General features: G+C 46.6%; 1 protein-coding gene across 1 annotated transcript; it reads right to left on the minus strand.

Moving 5' to 3' along the window:
* Positions 1-549: 549 nt before the first annotated feature.
* LOC144929825 (IgGFc-binding protein-like) lies at positions 550-22,330 on the minus strand. Its single transcript, XM_078850399.1, has 5 exons — positions 22,318-22,330; positions 14,596-14,649; positions 2,571-3,794; positions 1,968-2,308; positions 550-1,164 (listed from the first exon to the last, which is right to left on the minus strand). Exons 1-5 carry the CDS (start codon positions 22,328-22,330, stop codon positions 550-552), a joined length of 2,247 nt encoding a protein of 748 aa, XP_078706525.1.
* Positions 22,331-22,602: the final 272 nt, after the last annotated feature.

A 22,602-nucleotide genomic window follows, 5' to 3' on the forward strand; every position in this document is an offset into this window, starting at 1 on the left:
AACCTCTGCTAGAGTCAAAGAAGTCATGCCAATTTCCACCAGGGAAGAAACAGTCTCATTATTGTTAGTTTATAGGTGCCTAACAAACAGCACAAGCGTTAAAAGAAGACAGAGCTATTCAACAGAAGCCAACTGGGGACCACTGAGGTTTGATACAGAGAGATCGGGTCTCATTGTGATGTTCCAAAGGCACTTAAACATCTATCTGTGCAGTCCTACCACATCCATGATATCTCAGAGCCTCCATGATATTTACAGGTTTCAGAGTAGCAGCTGTGTTAGTCTGTATTCGCAAAAAGAAAAGGAGTAATTGTGGCACCTTAGAGACTTAGAGAAATAAATTTGTTAGTCTCTAAGGTGCCACAAGTACTCCTTTTCTTCATGATATTTACACTAAGTTCTACAAATCTCTTTAGGCCTCTTGAGGACCTGTTCCCATTCACATTTCGCCATTGACTTCAAACTCTGATACTAAAACCTGCTGCCTTTCGCTCATGAGCAGGGAGTTGGACTAGATGACCTCTTGAGGTCTCTCCCAACCCTAATCTTCTATGATTCTATGATCTCTTTGTCACCCTGGGTATACTCACAGCACCCCGTGGGTGTCCTCCAGTCAGAGATGGCCATGCCCTCTCTCCGGCAAGTGTCGGCATAGCTTGTCAGTGCCTGGCACAGCATCTCCTTGAGGCCATCATTCATGCACAGGTCGTAGACACAGTTGTCCAGGTAGATTTTGGGGTCGATCACGGAGTGGCAGCGGCTGAAGGGGCCACTCGACTTTTTGGTGATCCAGCCGCAGAAGGGCTCAGCTTTGTACCTGCCGACCAGCTCTGGGGAGCAGCTCTTGCACTCCCCGTGGCAATCGTCCCAGCAGAACCTGTCCCCATCCTCCACCTTCCAGCTTTTCCCGAACTCCACGGGGTTGGCAGCCAGTGCCCCAGCCGGGGTGGCAAAGTCATCCCTGGCATCCCCGTTGTAGTTGCCACACAGGCCGCACATGCTCTCCCAGAAGCTGCTGGAGATCTTCACCACCAGGGAGCTGCCCCAGTTGTAGGAGACCCTCAGGGAGAAGTCAGTCTCGATGACCACAGAGCCCCCACTCTGATACACCCTCAGCTGCCCCTCGAGAACAGAGATGGGGAGGCGGGAGCGCTGGTCATTCACCTGGAAATTGAACCACAAGAAACGGTCATTGTTTTGGGTGCATTACCCAAAGGAATCTGTCACAGTGAGGGACTGAGGCTACTATGTGCCACTGCATACATATAATAAATAATGATATGTTGAGATTTGCAAGGCTAGCTAGGGGATTTAGCCACACAACTTCCATTAATTGCAATGTAGCTACATACCCAAGTCATCCTTGGAAATCTCAGCCACAGATTGTTCTATACAAAGCCACCATGTAGCTTGACATGCTCTGCTGAAGACAGAGGTAGAGAATTGCATGAGCAACTTGGGGGGCGGGAGGGAGGGATTCCAGAGCTGGGTTAGTGGTGCTATGTGTATGTGGGGACTGGAGGGGGTAGCTTAGGGCTGGGATAGTTGCGGGGAGACTGTGGGTCTGGATTGATGGTCACCAGCACATCTATGTGTATGTGGGGAGCCAGGGCGGGAGTTGCAGGGGGACTGTCAGTTTAGATTGAGAGGCAATGGCAGAGTTGGGTGTGAGGGGATCCCAGGTCAGGATTAAGGGGCACTGGCAGAGGTGAAGGGAAAGGGGGGAGCCCAGGCCTGGAATAGCAGGGGGCTGTGGGTCAGGATTAAGGGGCACCGGCAGAGCTGAGGGAAGAGGGGGAACCCAGGGCTTGAATATCAAGCGAGCTGTTGTTCAAATCTGAAGTAAAACTCTGTAGTAAAACTTTCCAGCAGCTGCCAAATGTGACTTTATGTTAGCATCACCAAATGTACCCTTCAAACATAAGCAGAAAACAAAGTATCAGTATTTATTCACGTTGCTCTCTTACCCTCACAAACCCAGTCTCATATCGGACCACTGAGATGGTGACATTATAAACCTCGACAGTCACATAACCAACATAAGAAACACGCGTGTTTCCCCTGTTGTCGTTCTTGGCCTTGACACTGAATGACGGGAGAGTTGAGTCTGAGCCGCAGGTCTTGGCGATGGTGTAGGTGCAGGTGCCCATGAAGTCGAAATTCCGCCCATCGAAAGTGTGATAATGTGGGTCTCCCTGAGCCCAGCAGGTGGATTCTGACTCAGCCACACACACCGGGTGGCCATCTACAATCTGACACCTCTCTTTCTTCCTGCATTGGACAGTGCTGCAGGATGGGGTTGGGTTACCTACAAAGATTCAACCAGCCAGTTATACAAGAACTCACTTATGACGTGTACTGGCAGGCATTGAAACAATCTGTTTGTTTGCACTGCATTTTTCAGCCAGTAGGTGTCTCTGTGCAGGATGAGGGGACTGGGTAAACAAAGGAGACAAAGCTGGATTTCAAGCTGTGTGCACTCTCTTTGTGTATATTTGTTTCCATATCCCATTCTATGGGGGATTTTAGGGGCGGGGGCTGGATTTTATTTACACGCAAAATTGACTTACTGTATGTACAAACACCTGATGAGCCATATCCACTGTGATCGTCCCCTCCAAAGCTCAGCAGACCGAAGGGAGAGCTCGGGTGCTGTATGGAATGGGCACTAATCCCTCTGCCGAAGTTGTACTCTCCCCAAGAATACTCCGTGCCGGGAATCTGCCTCCATCGGATTTTTCCTTTGGCTTTCTGATCAGACGTGATCCCGCTGGACTCTGAGCTCTTGACTATGATCAGCACATGGTTCTCAAACTCCTTCACCCCATCAATGTGGTAGGACTGGCAATAGTTCGTGATGGGTGGGACGTTGATGAGGAACGGGTCATATGTGGATTTCCCCTTTTTAGCACCAGTGAAGAAGAGAAGAACCTGGATGCCGGCGCTAGCAGAGATGTAAAGTGGGTGAGAGTCTCGGACTTGAAATTCAACAACCTGCCCAGCCAATATGTTGCGGGAAGCTCGTGTGGGCCCTGACTGATAGTCAATGCGAGTGTTTTGGGAGGCGACGATGTATGCGATGTCAAACTTGGCTTGGAGGGACAGAGGAGGGATGATGTATGTGCTGCCCCAGCTGGAGACGGGCAGGAGTTGCTCGACAGCTTGATCACAGTAGGTGTTTTGGACAACACAGCTGTGCCCAGTCAAGACGGCCACATGTTCCCGAGACTCAATTTTGGTGCCAGATAAATCAGCAAAGCTTTGCAGTTGCAAGGCTTGGTAGGGAGCAAGGGCAACCGTGAGTTTGCTCCCAGCAGCATAGATCCAGCCTTTGAACGTTACAGCCACTTTTACATGAATATCAACTGTAGTGGGAGCCTGCCCTGCTATGACAGCAAACTCTTTATAACTTCCTAAATGTGTACCAGGTGGAGTTACAATGTAATATATGGTACCCAGCTTCACCACTGGGTACACTACAGTGGTAGCAATGGAACTGGGCTTTGAGTTAATAGACAGGATAGAGATGTCTTTATCAGCCTGAATGAGGATGGTGCTATCAAATGTTCGGCTCCCAAACATCTCTACAGAGGCTGGGATCTGCACGGTCACCGTCTGTCCTTCTCCAACAGGTGTCACTCTCCGGAACGTATTCTTGTTCACCGTCACAGTAACCGTAGTGGAGGCATAGTAACCAGTGATAAACAGCTTGCAATCTGCTCTGACACTTTCGACATGGTTTTGCATAAAGACCGTAATGAATTCTTTCCCACGGAAATTTGCTCTGCAAAGACCTGAAAGAAACAGATTGTGGGTTAAGAAAGAGAGTCAGAAACCCCACACCAATTCACAGCTGGGAATAGAGCTCAAGTGTCCCTATTCGACATTGGTGAGGCCTCATCTGGAGTACTGTGTCCAGTTTTGGGCCCCACACTACAAGAAGGATGTGGATAAATTGGAGAGAGTCCAGCGAAGGGCAACAAAAATGATTAGGGGACTGGAACACATGACTTATGAGGAGAGGCTGAGGGAGCTGGGATTGTTTAGCCTGCAGAAGAGAAGAATGAGGGGGGATTTGATAGCTGCTTTCAACTACCTGAAAGGGGGTTCCAAAGAGGATGGCTCTAGACTGTTCTCAATGGTAGCAGATGACAGAACGAGGAGTAATGGTCTCAAGTTGCAGTGGGGGAGGTTTAGATTGGATATTAGGAAAAACTTTTTCACTAAGAGGGTGGTGAAACACTGGAATGCGTTACCTAGGGAGGTGGTAGAATCTCCTTCCTTAGAGGTTTTTAAGGTCAGGCTTGACAAAGCCCTGGCTGGGATGATTTAACTGGGAATTGGTCCTGCTTCGAGCAGGGGGTTGGACTAGATGACCTTCTGGGGTCCCTTCCAACCCTGATATTCTATGATTCTATGATTCTACTGCCAGATTCACTGCTATAAGCAAGAATTACTAGTCACCTACCCAAGGTGGGAATAGAATGCTGGAGTCCTGACTTCTAGGCCCTCTTAGTTCAGCCCTAAACCCCACTTTCCTTCCAGACTTAAAAATAGAAACAAGGAGTCCTGACTCGCAGACCCAGCTGCTCTAACTATTAGACTGTCACTCGCCTCCCGGAGAAGGGAGAACATGCAAAAGAAGACCTATCTTGAAGAAGACCAAATAAGAGGAGAATGACTTAATAAGAGAAAAAAATATGAAGAAGAAGGTTAAATGTGAAAAAGACCAGACATGAAGAAAGGAAATCAACCATTGCAGAGAACCCTGAACATGAAAAACAAGGACAACTGAATATGAACACAAAGAAGAAGACTACACACAAAGAAGTGCCACCAAACACAGGGACAAGGAAGACCAAATGTGAGGAAGACAAAAACAAAGGAGATGAGAACTGTCATAAATATAAAGGGAAGAGTAATCACCTTTAAAATCCCTCCTGGCCAGAGGAAAACCCCTTTCACCTGTAAAGGGTTAAGAAGCTAGGATAACCTCACTGGCACCTGACCCAAAATGACCAATGAGGAGACAAGATACTTTCAAAGCTGGAGGGGGGAGAAACAAAGGCTCTGTCTGTCTGTCTGTTGCTTTTGCTGGGAACAGAACAGGAATGGAGTCTTAGAACTTAGTAAGTAATCTAGCTAGATATGCGTTAGATTCTGTTTTGTTTAAATGGCTGATAAAATAGCTGTGCTGAATGGAATGGATATTCCTGTTTTTTGTGTCTTTTTGTAACTTAAGGTTTTGCCTAGAGAGATTCTCTAAATTTTTCGAAGTCCAGAAAATTTCAAGGGGGAAAAAAATCCATCAGTTTTGCAAAAGTTATTTTAAAAAGGCCATTTTCAATGAGAATTCTTTCCATTTATAAAACCTGAAACCAGCTTGACTATTAAACCTTCTGAAGACACCTGTGCAGCTTTGACCGCTGCTCAGGGGCAGCGTAGTAGAGTAGCTAAAGCTAGTCACTGGGCTTCATAAGGCGTAGGTTCTGTTCCCAGGTCTGACCCTGGTTTGCTGCATGACTGTAGGCAAAACACTTCCCCTTTCTGTGCCTTAATTTCTCCAACTGTAAAACGGGTATAATGATCTGCTTTGTAAAGCACTTCGAGATCTACTGATGATAAGGGCTGAGTAGGAAATGATATTCCTGACCCAGGAGAATTTTCAACATTTCTAAAAATTTTCCCATTCCAAATTGGGATGAAAAGTAGAAATACTGAAAAATTCTGCAAACTGAAACTCTGACTTTATTTCAGTTTGGATTAATTGAAATATTTTGATTTGATAATTTCAAAACATTTTGTTCCAATTTTTATCTCTTTTTTTTTACATAGTTTTAGAATAAATTAATTTACTTTTCAAAACGAAAAGTCATTTTGAAATGAAAGAAACAGATTTTTGTTGTTGTTAAATTGTCGAAACAGGATGGGGGTGGCAGATGTGGGGCTAAAGGAGGGGTACAGCATTAGTTAATAGGCATTTTGAGGGGTCAGGGAGAATCTGTGAGCTCGGCACAGTCTGGTGGTACTTTATACAGATCTGAGCACTTTGCTTTCAGTCGGGCTCTTTAGCAAGCAGTTCTGCAGGAGGGACCAAAACCTCATAAGTCATGATACACCTGTGAGAGCCAGCAGCATTGTCAGTGTCTCACACACACACACCCTTTTGTCAAAAATGAAAAAAAAAATCAAAAACACACTATCATCTTAATTTAAAAAAAAAAAACCTAAAGATTTTGAGGCTAATCACATCATTTTCGGGGCAGAGTTTGTTTCATGATTTTTTAACTTTGGGGATTGGAGTTACTGAAGATGTCACAGGTGCTCCTATCTGAAGCTAGTACAGCTGATCAGAAAACAGGGTTTCTGTTCCCCAGGAAATTCCGACCTTTTGAGTGGACTGGGAAAGCGGGGGGAATTAATTCCAATTAATTTCCTGTGAAATGGAAATTCTCAAGGAAGTCAGTTTGGGATCATTTTGATTTGATAATGTGGAACTATGTCATTTCAATAAGGTAAAAATATTTCATTTTGACTTTATATTTTTGATTTATTTTGTTTTGACTTTCATATTATATTCATTGTTTCTCAGGCCAGAAGGGACCATTGTGATCACCTAGTTTGACCTCCGGCATAAGAGAGGCCATAGAACTTCCCCAGAATAATTCCTCTTTGAACTAGAGCAGACTTTTTAAAAAAACATCTGTCCTTGGTTTAAAAATTGCCAGTGATGGAGACTCCACCATGGCCCTTCATAAGTTGTTCCAACAGTTAATTACATTCCCTGTTAAACATGTATTCCTGATTTACAATCTGAATGTGTCTAGCTTCAACTTCCAGTCATTAGATATTGTTAGACCTTTGCTAGATTGAAGAACCGATTATTAAATATTTCTTCCCCATGTACATACCTATAGACTGTGATCAAGCCACTGCTTAAGCCACCAGGGGTTGGTCCTGCTTTGAGCAGGGGGTTGGACTAGATGACCTCCTGAGGTATCTTCCAACCCTAATCTTCTATGATTCTACCCATCTGTTTGTTAAACTAAATAACTTGAGCTCCATGAGTCTATCACTACAAGACATGCTTTCCAATCCTTTAATCATTCTCATGGGTCTTCTCTGAACCCTCTCCAGTTGATCAACATCCTTCTTGAATTTTGGATGCTAGAACTGGACCTGGCAGCAGTCACACCAGAGCCAAATGCAGAGGTAATATAACCTCCCTACTCCTATTGGATAGTCTCCTGTTTATCTTAAAGTATGTGACTATGTGGATATAGTGAAGAGACTTGAATCAGATCACTCTGGAGTTGCTTTCACTCTGGAGTTGCTGGGACCAGCACCCTGTTCTGTTGCAGCCTAGTATGACATTCTGTCAGCTAGACCACACCATACGGAAGGCCCAGTTGCTACACCGGCTCAATACTCTGGACTCCCGAACGAGTCAGCAAGGCTGCCAGATGGCCCATCCTGCCTGATTGGCTGAGGAAGCTAGCAGCGTCCCAGTTGCTCAGTGCACATGCCCATGGACTCTGCCTCGCTGTGCGTGTCTCTTTCCAAGCCCTGCTCCTGCTTTGCTTCTCCGTGACTCCAGCCCAGATCCTGCTCTGCACCCAGTCTTGATGCAGTCCTGTCTCAGCCTTGCTCCTGCCTTCCCTGGTAATCTGGTTCCGATTCTCAGTTCTTATTCCTGAGTCTGACTTTGTCTCAACCCTTGGCTCTGGCATGCAGACTCTGTCTCTGGTTCTGACCTTTGGTCCTGGTTCCTGGTTCTATGTCTTGACTCTTGGTTCTGGCTTTAGGATTCTGACCTCGGTTTTGAACTTCAGCCTTGGTTCTGACTCTCTCGACCGTTGGTTCTTGCACTCAGAGTCGGACCACTAGGCCTGACTGCCTACGATATGGTCTTCTGACACCACACCCCCTGGCCTTCGTTCTATTGGCATATTGTCTGACCGCTAAGTGGCAGTAAAGGTGAATTACTAGATTGTAAATTCTTTGGCGCAGGGACTTGTTCTGTGTACAGTATAAGGGATATATAGGCCAGATATGCCTGGAATGATTAATAACTAATGATTCCTTCTGGCCCTCAACAATTAGAAAACCTCCTCACCTCTGTTATCCCAAAATAGGATCCATCTATGAAGACAGCAAGAAAATGGTTCACATCATGTGAGACACTTTGTCTAAGGACCCACAGATCAGCCAAGGTCAGGTTTTCCCCAACCCAACTATAGAAACTAAAATGGCTGAATTAGAATATTGTTAATTACTTAGGCAAGAATCTCTTATAATTTGCATAAGGATAAACCTCTTTCTCCCTCCCAAGCTAGCTAAAAAAACTCCAAGTTACTAAAGAAGAGTCAAACCCTGCTTTCCTGTGCAAAGTGGCCCATTGCACATTGAGTGGATCAAGAAGAGATGGGTGGGGAAGCTGCAAGTTAAACAAACTAGAAATGTGGCTGTAAGGCTGAAGGTCCAGTTGGGTGAACTGTTACCCCAAGAAATCCAAGCCACGTGCTTTCACCCCAAATTATAACCTATACATTGTTTCCTTCTAAACCAAATATATTGTGAATAATCTGTTTTTCACCCTAAATTAGAATCTGCACATTTGTTTGCCTTGTGAGTCAGATCTGCATCCTGCTATATGTGGAACACGTCTCATGTTCTGTTGTAAGTCCTAATGCTCAGTATAATCAAAGACTGTATGGAGTGTGCTCTCCAAATTGAGAAGATTATAAGGATTTTCTTGGTTTCCATTGCAAATAATTGTTGCACTCTGGAAGTAATAGGAATTGTCTGGCACAAGGAAGGAGAAATGTTAAAAGACATAAACCAGGGTATAACTGTGGTATATTAAGAGAAATTGCTTGAAAGGAGAGGATCCCAACTGATCGAAGGGGACAATTATGAAATACCATCATTGAAATTAATCAAACTTTAAAAGCCTCCAGTCAGAAAAGGATTGAAGACATTTGCTGTTCAGTATTGCCATCAATTGGATATCAATGGAAGCCAGAGAGAAAGAGAGCTGAAATGCGAGCACCCACATGGCACATGTTCAATAAGAATTAGAGGGTGGCTCTCTCCAGTGAGCCCTGAAACGTGGTTATATAAACTGAGGTCACCAGGTGCTCAGGAGAGTGAGTTGACTGAACCCAACACAAGAAGCTGCAGAATCCTAAGGGTGACCTATGCCCAGACCAGCCACGTGGAAAGGGCTCTCCCCCATCCCAGGTCTAAGAGGATAACAAGTAGCAGTGAGATTTCATTTCATAGATTGTGTTTCCCCTCCTATTCTTTAGTATAAATAACCGTAGGTTATTTTACTGCATCTGCACTCTCTCATGAGACCTCAGTAACCGTATTTTAGATTAACTTCTTTATAAGTCCAAGCAAATTGCCCTACAAGAATTGCTTTAAGAAATTGCTTTTAATATTCTAAACTTGTCCCTTTTGCACCAATGTAGTCAAAGGGAAGTGACCACACTCTTCAAAGTGCCTTGGAGACGAGGGTGCCCTGGGCAGTGTGCTAAATGTGTTATGTACTAAAGAATTGAGAACTGCTGATCATAAGTAAATGTAATCAGAAATCTTGGTCATTTGCATTGTTCTTTCCTATAACTGCTGAGCCTCACCTCTAGTCTGTGATAATTGCTGGCAAGACGGTATCGTGTGTGGAGTACATACAGTTGGTTGTGTCTATGTTGGAGCAGTGGACAGATGATTACATCTTAATGTGGCTCTGGGTGTATTAATAAATCGGTGGTTGGTTAAGAATAAGCAAGCGATCAGGGAAATACTGTCCTGGATTTGAGAAATCCTGATTTGAGGAACACTGTTCAAGTTAAAAGTTGACCCGAAAAGAACCCAGCATTAAACTAGTAAACTAATGCTCCCTAAACCAGTGTTTTTCAAACTGTGGGTCGTGACCCAGTGCTGGGTCGCGGCATGTAAGGCGCTGGGTTGCCTTGCTCTGGTCAGCACCTCCAACCAGGACGTTAAAAGTCCCGTCGGCGGTGCTGTCCAGTGAAGGCAGGCGAGTGCCTACCTGTTCCGACACCGCGCTGCACCCCAGAAGCAGCCAGCATTGGGTCCGGCTTCTAGGCAGGGGGCCCATGGGGCTCCATGCGCTGCCCCTGCCTTGAGCACCAGCTCCACACTCCCATTGCATGCCTCTGCCTAGGAGCCAGACCTGCTGTTGGCTGCTTCCAGGGCACAGCACGGTCCGCGGTGCACCCTGGCTGCGCCGCTCACCGGGAGCTGCCGGAGGTAAGTCCAGGCCTCAACCCCGTGCCCCAATCCCCTGCCCCAGCCCTGAGCCCCCCCCAAAATTTGGAGCCCCTCCTGTACCCCAAACCCCTCATCCACAGTCCAGAGCCCTGACCCCCTCCCGCACCGCAACCCCCTGCCCCAGCCCAGAGCCCCTTCTCCTACCCTGAACCCCTCATTCCCAGCCCCACCCTACAGCCCTCATCCCAACCCTCTGCCCCAGCCCAGAGCCCCTCCCACACCCCAAACCCCTCATCCCCAGCTCCGTTGGGTCGCAGGCATCAACAATTTTCTTCAACTGCGTCCCCAGAAAAAAAGTGTGAAAAACACGGCCCTAGACTCAATCCAAAGGGTCTGTCCTATTGGAGTCCGTCATAGATTGGCAACCCTCGTTTGTTCAGTATCAGCTTTCAAATCTAACTGGCACCCTGGCGAATTCATCAGTTGGCCCCTTTTCACACCTACAATGGCTGGGGCTCTACCCACCCCTCTTGTATTATCAATATTTAATATTTTGCTACTGATGTAAGACCCGCAGACATATCTCCACTGCCACAATGATCAACACCCCCCACAACACACCTGTCCAGATCCATGGATCTACACACGCCTGTCTCAACATGTGGGGTACCCCATCCAGTGCACTAAATGCCCCAGTAACAACTAGGTGGGTGAAACCGGACAATCACTACACTCTTGAATGAACTTGCACAAGAAAATGGTAAAAGACAAAAACAACCTTACCTGTGGGTGAACCCTTTTCACAAAGCAATCACTCTATATGTGACCCATCTGTCCTCATCCTGAAAGGAAACCTGCACAATGCATTCAAAAGACATGCCTGCGAGCTTAAATTCATAACTCTGCTAGACACTAAAAATCATGGCCTGAACAGAGACACTGGATTCCAACAATCTGTAACCCAGTAACCCAGTGGTTCTCAAACTTTTGTACTGGTGACCCCTCTCACACAGCAAGCCTCTGAGTGTGACACCCCTCCCCCTTATAAATTAAAAACACTTTTTAAAAAAAATTTAACACCATTATAAATGCTGGGGGCAAAGCGGGATTTGAGCTGGAGGCTGACAGCTTGCAACCCCCTCAAGTAATAACCTCAGGACCCCCTGAGGGGTCCCGACCCCCAGTTTGAGAATCCCTGCACTAACCCCCTCTTCTTGTCCTATGTCTGCAGAGGTGTTAATGGGCCACTCTACCCTGAATGCTCCCTTCAATACATGCTAACTACTCGTGCTGATAATTGCCCACCTTAATCAATTAGTCTCGTTAGAGCTGGTACGGCAACCCCCATTTTTTCACGTTCACTGTATACACATATCTTCCTACTGTATTTTCCACGGCATGCATCTGATGAAGTGGGCTTTAGCTCACGAAAGCTCATGCTCAAATAAATTAGTAAGTCTCTAAGGTGCCACAAGTCCTCCTCGTTCTTTATGCTAAACAATCTGTTCCACCTTGCATTTAGCTGTGAGGCTGGGAGTACCTTTTCTCGACCTGAAGAAGAGCTCTGTGTGGCTCAAAAGCTTGTCTCTCCCACCAGCAGAAGTTGGTCCAATAAAAGATATTACCTCCCCCACCTTATCTTGCTAATGTCCTGGGACCAACAAGGCTACAACAGTACTGCCTTACATCTATTCAGTTATCGGCTAACCCCATCTCCCAGTGATGTCAACCTGCCAAATGGCTGAGTGCTCAAAGCCAAAACCCAGAGGCTCCTTGAGTTCAATAGGAATGTGTCCAAATCAGACCCTTGAGTGGTTCAAGAGACAGGAGATGGTTAGGCTACTGGTTTGCTGAAAGCACAGTCTATCGTTAGGCTGGGAAGGGTTATACTTTTATTGGAAATGTCCTTGTCACCATACACGTAACACGGACAAAAGCAATCATTCCTGCGTGACTAATTAAAATGCTGCTTGAGAACTTTACTAGAGTTTGAGTGCAGGGTATTTACTTTGTACTTTTTGACGTGTGATGTAGACAATTTGAGTTTTAACCATTATAAAGCTTTCACTCTTTGAATCTGAACCTCTTCTGTCATTAATAATTAGTGTCTGAGCCCCCCCACCCAATGTTAGACATCCCCCATGATTTCCCGCAACTATGAAAATAAAAGACAAAACATGCTTAAAAATAAATATTAATATTATCATCAAAATGATAGCAAAGCAAACACGAATTCTGCCAGGCCTCCCTACCATGCTGACCACAACTCTTTCCTTTTCCTCCCCTGTCTGTCTGTCTGTTCCCCTCTGTTCTCTTATACTCAGACTGTCAGCTCATTGGGGTAGGGACCATCTCTTTGTCCTGTTGTTTGTACAACATCTGGTGCAGGTGAGTCGTGGACTATGACTGGGGCACCTAGGTGCTACCATAACACCTCATAAATAGCAATAATAATTTATCCGGGGTTGGGACAAAGTTTTCAAATCTGCCTGCCTAAAGTTAGACCCCTAAATAGAACTGATCCAAACTTGGAAATTTCATTCCATGGGTAATTCTGAGATTTCAAGATTTCTGTTTGTCCCAAATCAGAAAGAAACATTGATTTTTAACTGAAAATTAAATTTTATCTTGAGCCAACTGAAACATTTTGATAAAACTGAAATGTTTCATTTTGATTTTGAATGCTTTTATTTTGTGAAAAAGTAGAATGGACAATAAAATACATTTCGCAGTGAAAAGCTGTTTTGAAATGAAAAATGAGAAACATTTCATTCTGAAAATATACAGCTGTTCCATTTTGACATCATCAACATCATAGAGTCATAGAGTTTAAGGCCAGAAGGGAGCACTAGATTACCTAGCTGGCCTCCTGAACATCACAGGCCACCAAAACCACTAAGAAGCCTCACACCGAATCCAACAACCAAAATGAGACTAAAGAATTGCAACCCACAGGAGAATAAACTATTATCTGCCACAGGCAGAGAAGAGGAGGGACTGAGGCCCACCAGGCCCGAGGCCCCTGCAGTGGCAGGGAAATGATTAAATTAAATATACGCAGGTAATCACGGCAAGTGACCTGTGCACCCATGCTGCAGAGGAAGGTGAAACCCCTCCAAATGTCCCTGCCAATCTGATGTGGGGGAAAATGCCCTCCCACAGTGCCTATGGGCTATGGCCATGGGCGGTGGGTGAACCACGGGCTTGGGGAGGCTAGCCCCTGGCCCAGCCTACACCTTCCACTGAGTCCCCGCCCCTGCCAAAGACCAGAGGCTTGATTTTCCCTGCGGCCGCCAGGCCTGCCCCCCAGCCCCGGGCTGCCCAAGCACCTCCAGCTTGGGCGCACCAGGTGGTGCATGGCCCCCTACCCCAGTCCCGGAGCACCAGGTGGGCAGGTGGGCGGCCCCCCTCGACCCCTCCAGCCCTGGATTGCTGGGTGGTGTAGCCCCAGCCCCGAGGGGCCCCCCTGGCGCTGGCCAGACCCAGCCACCCCAAGTCCCAGCTGCCTTAGCTCCAGCCCCAGCCCAGCAGGCTTCCCGGAAGAGGAGCAGCCTGCCTGAGCTGGGGCCAACTAGCGGCAAGCAGGAAAGGGGACCTCAGGACGGTGCAGGGGCAGAGCCATGCGGGGCTGTTTGGGGTGGCACAGCCTTCCCCAGCCTATTATATGTGCCACCCATGCCTATCGCAATCAGTTAGACCTTGAGCATGTGAGCAAGAACCAGCCAGCCAAGCACCTGAGAGAGAGAATGCTCGGTGCCACCTCAGAGCCCTGGCCCACCCTGGCCAATGTCCCATCTCCAGCTGTGGCCATCCCGGATGCTTCAGAGAAACAAAATAAAAAACCTTCCCAGAATACATAGGAGCAGGAGCTGGGGGTGTGGAGGGATTCCCTTCCCCACCACTGATGGCAGCCAGCTGAAACCCTGAACATGAGCTTTAGGAACGTAAAACAAATGAATACTGAGCTCCCGGGCTGCTGAGCCCCTGTCCCCCAGCATCACAAACAGCCCTGTTGTACAATCCAGTCGTAAATCTCTCCAGCTTGCTCTGAAAACTAATTAACTTGCTGCTTCGTTTCAATTTTTTCTGAAACAATTATATTGAAATTGACACATTTCTGCAGAAAATTCCACAAAGCTCCATTTTCTGACAGAAAACGTTCAGTGGGGAAATTACCAAGTAGCTCTATTCTTAGTTCCATATTTAGGCACCTAGGATGGAACATTCAACAGTGTCTAAGTGATTAAGGAGCACCAGTCCCCCCAGTGTAACAAGCATAAGTATCCCACCCCTAGGTGCCTAACTTAAGACACCCAGGGTTGAAAACTTTGCCCTGGTATTTTGATCCTTACTCACCGCACAGAAGCACCAGCCAGGCCCAGAGCAGCAGCGTCCCCTTTATTGCCATTGCTGGAAAACAAGGGGAAATGTGTCAGATTAATGCAGAAAGAAGAAGGCAGGGCCATCAGCCTCTGAGGACACTAGGGGGGGATAAGGTGCCAAATTTACCCCCCTCCTTCACCTGAGAAATGGGGACAGAATGGTCTACCTGGGAGGCAGGTAAATATTCTCTCTACGGGGAACGTGAGGCACAGAGAGTTGAATGACATGAACAAAGTTGCAGAGTTAGTGATACAGCTGGGGATAGAACCCAGGACTCCTGACTCCCTGTGTCCTCTAGCTCTCACCACTAGACCCCAGTCCCCTCTCATAGCTGGGGATAGGCCCCAGAAATCCACACTCCCAATCGCCCTCCCCCTGCCTACTCTCACTACCAGACCCCACTCCCCTCCCAAAGCTGGGGATAGAACCTAAGAGTCCTCACTCCTAGCCATTCCTGCTCTAAACCCCATACCCCTCCTGATTAAATTCAAGTGAAGAATTTGAAACAAAGAAACATTAGATGTATTGTGTCCAAAATCCAGCTCTCACACAAAGCAGAGGACCACATACGGCAGGTCACTATCCATTTATCTATCTGGCGACACGCATCATAGAATAGAATATCACGGTTGGAAGGGACCTTAGGAGATCATCTAGTCCAACCCCCTGCTCAAAGCAGGACCAATCCCCAATTTTTGACCCAGATCCCTAAATGGCCCCCTCAAGGATTGAACTCACAGCCCTGGGTTTAGCAGGTCAATGCTCAAACCACTGAGCTATCCCTCCCCCCTGAGAGAAACAAGTTGGGTGAGGTAATATCTTTTATTAGACCAACTTCTCTGGGTGAAAGAGTCAAGCTTCCCAGCTACACAGACCTGAAGAAAGGCTCTGTGTAGGGCTTGTCCCTTCCACCAGAGGACATTGGTCCAATAAAAGACCCACCTTTTCTCTCTAATATCCTGGGAGAACATGCTTACAACAACCCTGTAAACAATGTCATCTCTCATCTATCTATCTGTCCCCATACCAATTGTCTATCTATCCATCCCTGTTTGCACCCCTCTATCTAACTAACTAGCTATCCCAGCCCATCTATCTTGCTATGGCATTTTTAACCTTCCTGTTGCTCTGTGATCTAAGCAGCTTTGCCTCAATGGGAAAAGGACAAGACTGTGCTCACCTGCCCCATGCACCTGGCTAGCCTAGTGCCTGAGTGCACAGATGCTATATAGCAGGGAACGCCTTGGGGAAGCAGCCAATGTTCCAGTGACACCCATGGGTGGGGTAGGGGCAAGCAGTAAAATGCCAGATTTAATCACAGCTTCCTGAATGATAAACTTGTTCACACATTATACACGCCTATAATGCTGATCTATATTTACTTATCTACCCCAATACACACCCATCTCTTTAAACTGGAAAGAATCACAGCTACCCCGCTGTGTGCCATAGGCTCTTCACTGCTACATCTAATGGTGATTCTCCAACATGAGTTAAGGTATTAGTACTGTGACCAAAGGAAGTAAATAGTGCAGCCTTCCGAAGACTTCAAGGAGGCACCTGCATCCTTGGATGTGTTGTTCAACCCTGTTGAATGCATGTGATCTTGTGCTACAAATTCCAGCCATTGGATCATGTTAGACCTTTCTCTGCGAGATGGAAGAGGCCATTACTAAATATTTGCTCCCCTTGTAGATACTCATAGACTGTAATCAAGTCACCCCTTAACCCTGTCTTTGTTAGGCTAAATAGAGTGATCTCCTTGAGTCCGTCACTATAAGGCAAGGTTTCTAATCCTTTAACGGTTCTCGTGGCTCTTCTCTGAACTCTCTTCAATCAACATCCTTCTGGAATTGTGGGCCCCAGAACTGGACACAGGTATGCAGCAGCAGTCACAGCAGTGCCAAATATAGAGGTAAAATAACCTCCCTACTGCTACTCGAGATTGCCCTGTTTCTGCATCCCAGGATCACAATAGGTGATTTATTTTGTAATTCTTATTTCCTGTGACCTAAACCATGTGGTCCTTTCCTCAAGGGGAAGGTGGGCTGAGTGAGTACTAGATCTATCGCTCTATCTCCATATATCCCATCTATCTAGCTATAGAATCATAGAAGATTAGGGTTGGAAGGGACCTCAGGAGGTCATCTAGTCCAACCCTCTGCTCAAAACAGGACCAACACCAACTAAATCATCCCAGCCAGGGCTTTGTCAAGCTGGGCCTTGAAAGCCTCTATGGACAGAGATTCCACCACCTCCCTAGGTAACCCGTTCCAGTGTTTCACCACCCTCCTAGTGAAAGAGTGTTTCCTAATATTCAACCTAGACCTCCCCCACTGCAACTTGAGACCATTGCTCCTCGTTCTGTCATCTGCCACCACCGAGAACAGCCAAGCGCAATCCTCTTTGGAACCCCCCTTCAGGAAGTTGAAGGCTGCTATCAAATCCCCCCTCACTCTTCTCTTCTGCAGACTAAACAAGCCCAGTTCCGTCAGCCTCTCCTCATAAGTCATGTGCCCCAGCCCCCTGATCATTTTCGTTGCCCTCTGCTGGACTCTCTCCAATTTGTCCACATCCTTTCTGTAGTGGGGGGCCCAAAACTGGACGCAATACTCCAGATGTGGCCTATCTATCTATCTATCTATCTATCTATTGTGCCCATTTCCAAAGAGTTTATTCTGCATAATTATTCAATTTTCCTGTTAATGGAGTTGCTCCTGATTTACACAGGGGTGAGCAAGAGGGGACTCATCCCCAGGGACCCCAGTGGAGTTACTCCTGATTTGCACCCAGGCCTGATCAGAACCAAACCCATTTTCTGACTTTTTATAAGGGTTATATGGCATTTCTTTTCAAAGCAGAACAAGAGTATATTTGTGTACTGATGCTGTGTCTACAGAGCCTGTGAGCCAACCCAGCCCCTGAGGCAGTAAAAGCCCACAATTGCCAAGCAAACTGAAGTGATTGCTAATTGGAGCCATAAGCAAATTGTGGCGTGGTCATCTCTTCACATGCAAAGGCTGTAAGTGATGGAGCATCTCATCTGGGAAGGCCTTCCAGTAGCTTTCTGCCTGCTAACTGGGCAAACAAGAAAGGAATGTTAACAAGGCAGCTGGGCTGGGGTTACTAGCTAACAGGGGAATGTGTCAGCTGAGAGCTTCTGCTAGTGATGACTCATGTACACTGCTGGGGCAAAGGTGTCAGCACTGGCTATGAGGGGAACGTGCTCCCTACTGAGCCCCCTGCCTTGTTCCCTGCAGCACAGCGTCCCCTAGTCCCAAGATGGGGCATTAGAATCAGCACGGATTACGAGGGGAATGCACCCCCTTCTAAGCCACCCTCTTACTTCCTACAGCACAGCACCCCTTGGTGCCACTCTGGGGCATTGGGGTGAACACCTACTCTGTCGGGAGAGCATCCCTCCCGTGATCTCTGCAGCTCAATGCACCCTAAAGCCACGCTGTGATCAGTCAGATAGAAGACAATCACATTTGTGTCCACTTCACCACTTCTGACCCCAGCTGATTGCTCTTGGAGGTTTATGATCCCTTCCACTAACCAGTGTGGTGCCGGCAGACCAGGTACTTACTCAGGCCAAGGACCCCATGCCTCACTTGACCACCCAGGGCAAGTCTACACTTAAAACACTGCTCTGATGCAGCTGCCCCGCCGTAGCACTTCAATGAAAACGGAAGCATAGAGCTCTCCCGGAGATGCAGTTAGGCGGTAGCTCTGTTGGCGAGAGAAGCTCTCTCGCTGACATAGCGCTGTCTACACAGGGGGAGGGGGTTAGGTCACTATAACTGTGGCCCGGCAGCTTACGTCAACCTAACCATGTAAGTGTCTACACCAAAATTTCGCTCCAACCAATGTAACTCACCCACTATGCCAACTTAATAACTCCACCTCCATGAGAGGCATAGAGTTCAGGTCGACATAGTTGGGTCAATGCAGTGTCAGTGTAGACACTGTGTTACTTACATTGACTTTAGTGGCCTCCAGGAGATGTCCCACAATGCCCCACCTTGACCACTCTGGTCATGGTTTTGAACTTTGCTGCCCAACGGCCAGGTACACAGGTACATGCCCCTCCCCTTTAAAGCCCTGTGAATTTTTGAGATTCATTTCCTGGCTGCCCAACTTGGACAGTGCACATAGTAACTCTTGAGCAGACCAAGTAACTGCCCAGCTAACCATGCCAGCTCCATGCTGCAGACGTGCTCCTGCCTGGCCTATAGAATCATAGAATCATAGAATATCAGGGTTGGAAGGGACCCCAGAAGGTCATCTAGTCCAACCCCCTGCTCAAAGCAGGACCAATTCCCAGTTAAATCATCCCAGCCAGGGCTTTGTCAAGCCTGACCTTAAAAACCTCTAAGGAAGGAGATTCTACCACCTCCCTAGGTAACGCATTCCAGTGTTTCACCACCCTCTTAGTGAAAAAGTTTTTCCTAATATCCAATCTAAACCTCCCCCAGTGCCTACTCCAGAGGGGTTGAATCTCCGTGGTCTGTGGGGAGAAGAGGCCGTGCAGACACAGCTCTGATCCAGCTGTAGAACCCTCGAAATCTATGGGCTGATCACTCGGGGCACGGAGGAGAAGGGCTCCGACAGGGACCAGCAGCAGTGCCATGTGAAAGCCAAGGAGCTGTGGCAGGCATACCAGAAGGCAAGGGAGGCTAACAAACACTCTGGTGTGGAGCCTCAGACCTGACACTTTTACAAAGAGCTCCATGCCATTGTCGGCAGATACCCACCACCACCCTCAAGACCCCTTGTCAAGGTTCCTTCCCCACTCTGAACTCTAGGGTACAGATGTGGGGACCTGCATGAAAAACCTCCTAAGCTTATTTTTACAAGCTTAGATAAAACTTCCCCAAGGTACAAACTATTTTTCCTTTTGTCCCTGGACTTTATTGCTGCCACCACCAAGCGTCTAATAAATATAACCGGGAAAGAGCTCACTTGGAAATGTCTTTCCCCCCAAAATCCCCCCAAGCCCTACACCCCCTTTCTTGGGGAAGGCTTGATAAAAATCCTCACCAATTTGCATAGGTGAACACAGACCCAAACCCTTGGATCTTAAGAACAATGAAAAAGCAATCAGGTTCTTAAAAGAAGAATTTTAATTGAAGAAAAAGTAAAAGAATCACCTCTGTAAAATCAGGATGGTAAATACCTTACAGGGTAATCAGATTCAGAACATAGAGAATCCCTCTAGGCAAAACCTTAAGTTACAAAAAGACACAAAAACAGGAGTATACATTCCATTCAGCACAGCTTATTTTATCAGACATTTAAACAAAACAGAATCTAACGGATATCTAACCAGATTGCCCTTTACAGGAGTTCTAACGTGCATTCCTGCTCTGGTCCGGGCAAAAACAACACACAGACCGAGAGAACCCTTTGTTTCCTCCCCCCTCCAGCTTTGAAAGTATCTTGTCTCCTCATTGATCATTTTGGTCAGGTGCCAGCGAGGTTATCCTAGCTTCTTCACCCTTTACAGGTGAAAGGATTTTTTCCTCTGGCCAGGAGGGATTTAAAGGTGGTTAGCCTTCCCTTTATATTTATGACACCCTTGTAGATACTTCGGGGGAGCATGAGTCACAGGCTCCTGCTGTGAACAGCGAGGGGAAGGAGAAGGAGGAAGTGGAACAGAAGGAAGAGTTTGGGGGACAGGCAACTGGGGTGCCCAGCGTTGCTGGAAGGCCAGGACCTGGTTTTGCCTCCTGTGCAGTCTAGCCAGTGCCTACAGTCCTGCACAGGCAAGCCTGACGCGGGCGGGGGAGCCCGTCTGGTAAGTATGAAGTTTGTTTTGAAAATGCAGGGATGGAAACCCCAAAGTAGGAGGACACATCTGTTGATTTACTCTTTTTTACTTGTGCTAGGAGATGTAGTGAAACAACCAGTGGAGGTAGAGTTGCTATCTGCTTCTTCTTCCTCTGTAGAGTTAGGCAGAGGGGGCCTCGTGGAACAGTTTGTTTATGTGCACCAAGATATCTCGTGAATCCTTCATAGAGAACTTGAGGAAACTTTCCTGGAGGTAGTCCGTAATCCTCTGCCGAAGATTTCTGGGCAGGGCTGCCTTATTTCTTCCACTGCAGTAGGACACTTTGCCACACCACTCAGCAATTATTTCAGCAGGCCCCATTGCAGCACACAGGGAAGCAGCATGTGGCCACGGTCTGCAGCTGGATGCTTGTAGGAGCTGTTCCCTTTCAGCCTCCATTACCCTCAGGAGTGAGATATCAGCTAAAGTCACCACCACTTGTGGAAAACAGGGCCAAGATTCAGTTAATTTACCCTCTGCTCATATATTCACGCCCATGAGCTATTCCCGCCTTATTTCCCCAACTCATCCCCTCCCCACAGGGCTGTACTCACCATAGCTTCAGGTTCAACAGCCCTGTGCCCACCTCCCCCTGCAGCCATGGAGAACTGCATTCCAGGACCTCGCTGTACCCCACACACACATTCCATGTTGCGTCCAGGGCCGCTGCACTCCCACTCCCACTCTCCCTGTGGAAGGGTACAGGCAATCACAGATGCACATACACCAACTTGTGAAAGACATGGAAATGACTGCTCTTTCCCCTTCAGAAGTTCTTTTCCCTGTATTTATTACATTTTATTCAATTATAAATGTGTCCGTTTGCGTGGGTATGGAATAAAAGTCTATTTTTGGAAACTTAATTCAACTTTATTAGTTCACAGCATATGCTGGCTCGGTTGACATCATTCACAAATAATAACAATAGGGGCATTTGCAATGTTATATTGCTATAAACACAGCACTCATTACAAGGTTCATACCTGGGTGACAAAGAGCAATGCCAGGTAGAACTCTCTACAGCAACACACATTACTGTGGCTCACTACTGAACTGGTCTTTCAAAGCCTCCGTTAGCCAAATCGCTCCGTGTTGAGCTCTTCTTATTGTTCTGGTATCTGAATGCTCAAAATCAGCAGACAGCCACTCCACTTCTGCCCTCCACCTGGTGGAACTTTTCCCCCTTTGCTTCACTTTGCTACAGTTTTGACCAATTTGCCTGGTACTGAATTTAGGCTTACTGGCCTGTAATTGCCAGGGTCACCTTTGAGCCTTTGTTAAAGATCAGCATTACATTAGCTAACCTCCTGTCATATGGTGCAGAGGTTGATTTAAGCAATAGGTTACATACCACAGTTACTGGTTCTGCAATTTCATAAATGAATTCCCTTAGAACTCTTGGGTGATAACATCTGGTCTTGGTAACTTATTACTGTTTAATTTATCAATTTGTTCCAAAACCTCCTCTACTGACACCTCAGTCTGGGACATTTTCTCAGATTTCTCACCTAAAAAGAATGGATCAGGTGTGGGGATCTCCCCCATATCCTCTGCAATGAGAATGATGCAAAGAATTCATATAGTTTCTCTGCCTTGAATGCTCCTTTCGTACTTCAGTCATCCAATGGATCCACTGATTGTTTGGCAGACTTCCTGCTTCTGATGTACTTAACATTTGTTTGCTGTTAGTTTTTGAGTCATTTGTTAGCTGTTCTTCAAATTCTTTTTTGCCCTGTCTAATTATACTTTTACACTTAACTTGCCAGAGTTTATACACCTTTTTTGCCTTTAACACGCTATTATTTATCCATGGTGGCATTTTTTGGTCCGCTTACTGGATTTTATTGGAGGTATACATTTACTTTGCGCCTCCATTATGGGGTTTTAAAAATTTTTCCATGCAGCTTGCAGGCATTTCACTCTTGTGACTGTTCATTTTAATTTCCCTTTATCTAGCTTCCTCATTTTTGTGTAGCTCTTCTTTTTGAAGTTAAATGCTACTGTGGTGGGTTTCGTTGGTATTTTTCTCCCCACAAGGACGTTAAATTTAATTATATTACAGTTGCTATTACTGAGCAGTTCAGCTGTATTCACCACTTGGACCAGATCCTGTGTGCCACTGAAAACTAAATCAAGATTGCCTTTCC

The sequence above is a fragment of the Lepidochelys kempii genome, chromosome 24 (assembly GCF_965140285.1).
Source record: "Lepidochelys kempii isolate rLepKem1 chromosome 24, rLepKem1.hap1, whole genome shotgun sequence".
NCBI classification, from domain to species: Eukaryota; Metazoa; Chordata; order Testudines; family Cheloniidae; genus Lepidochelys; species Lepidochelys kempii.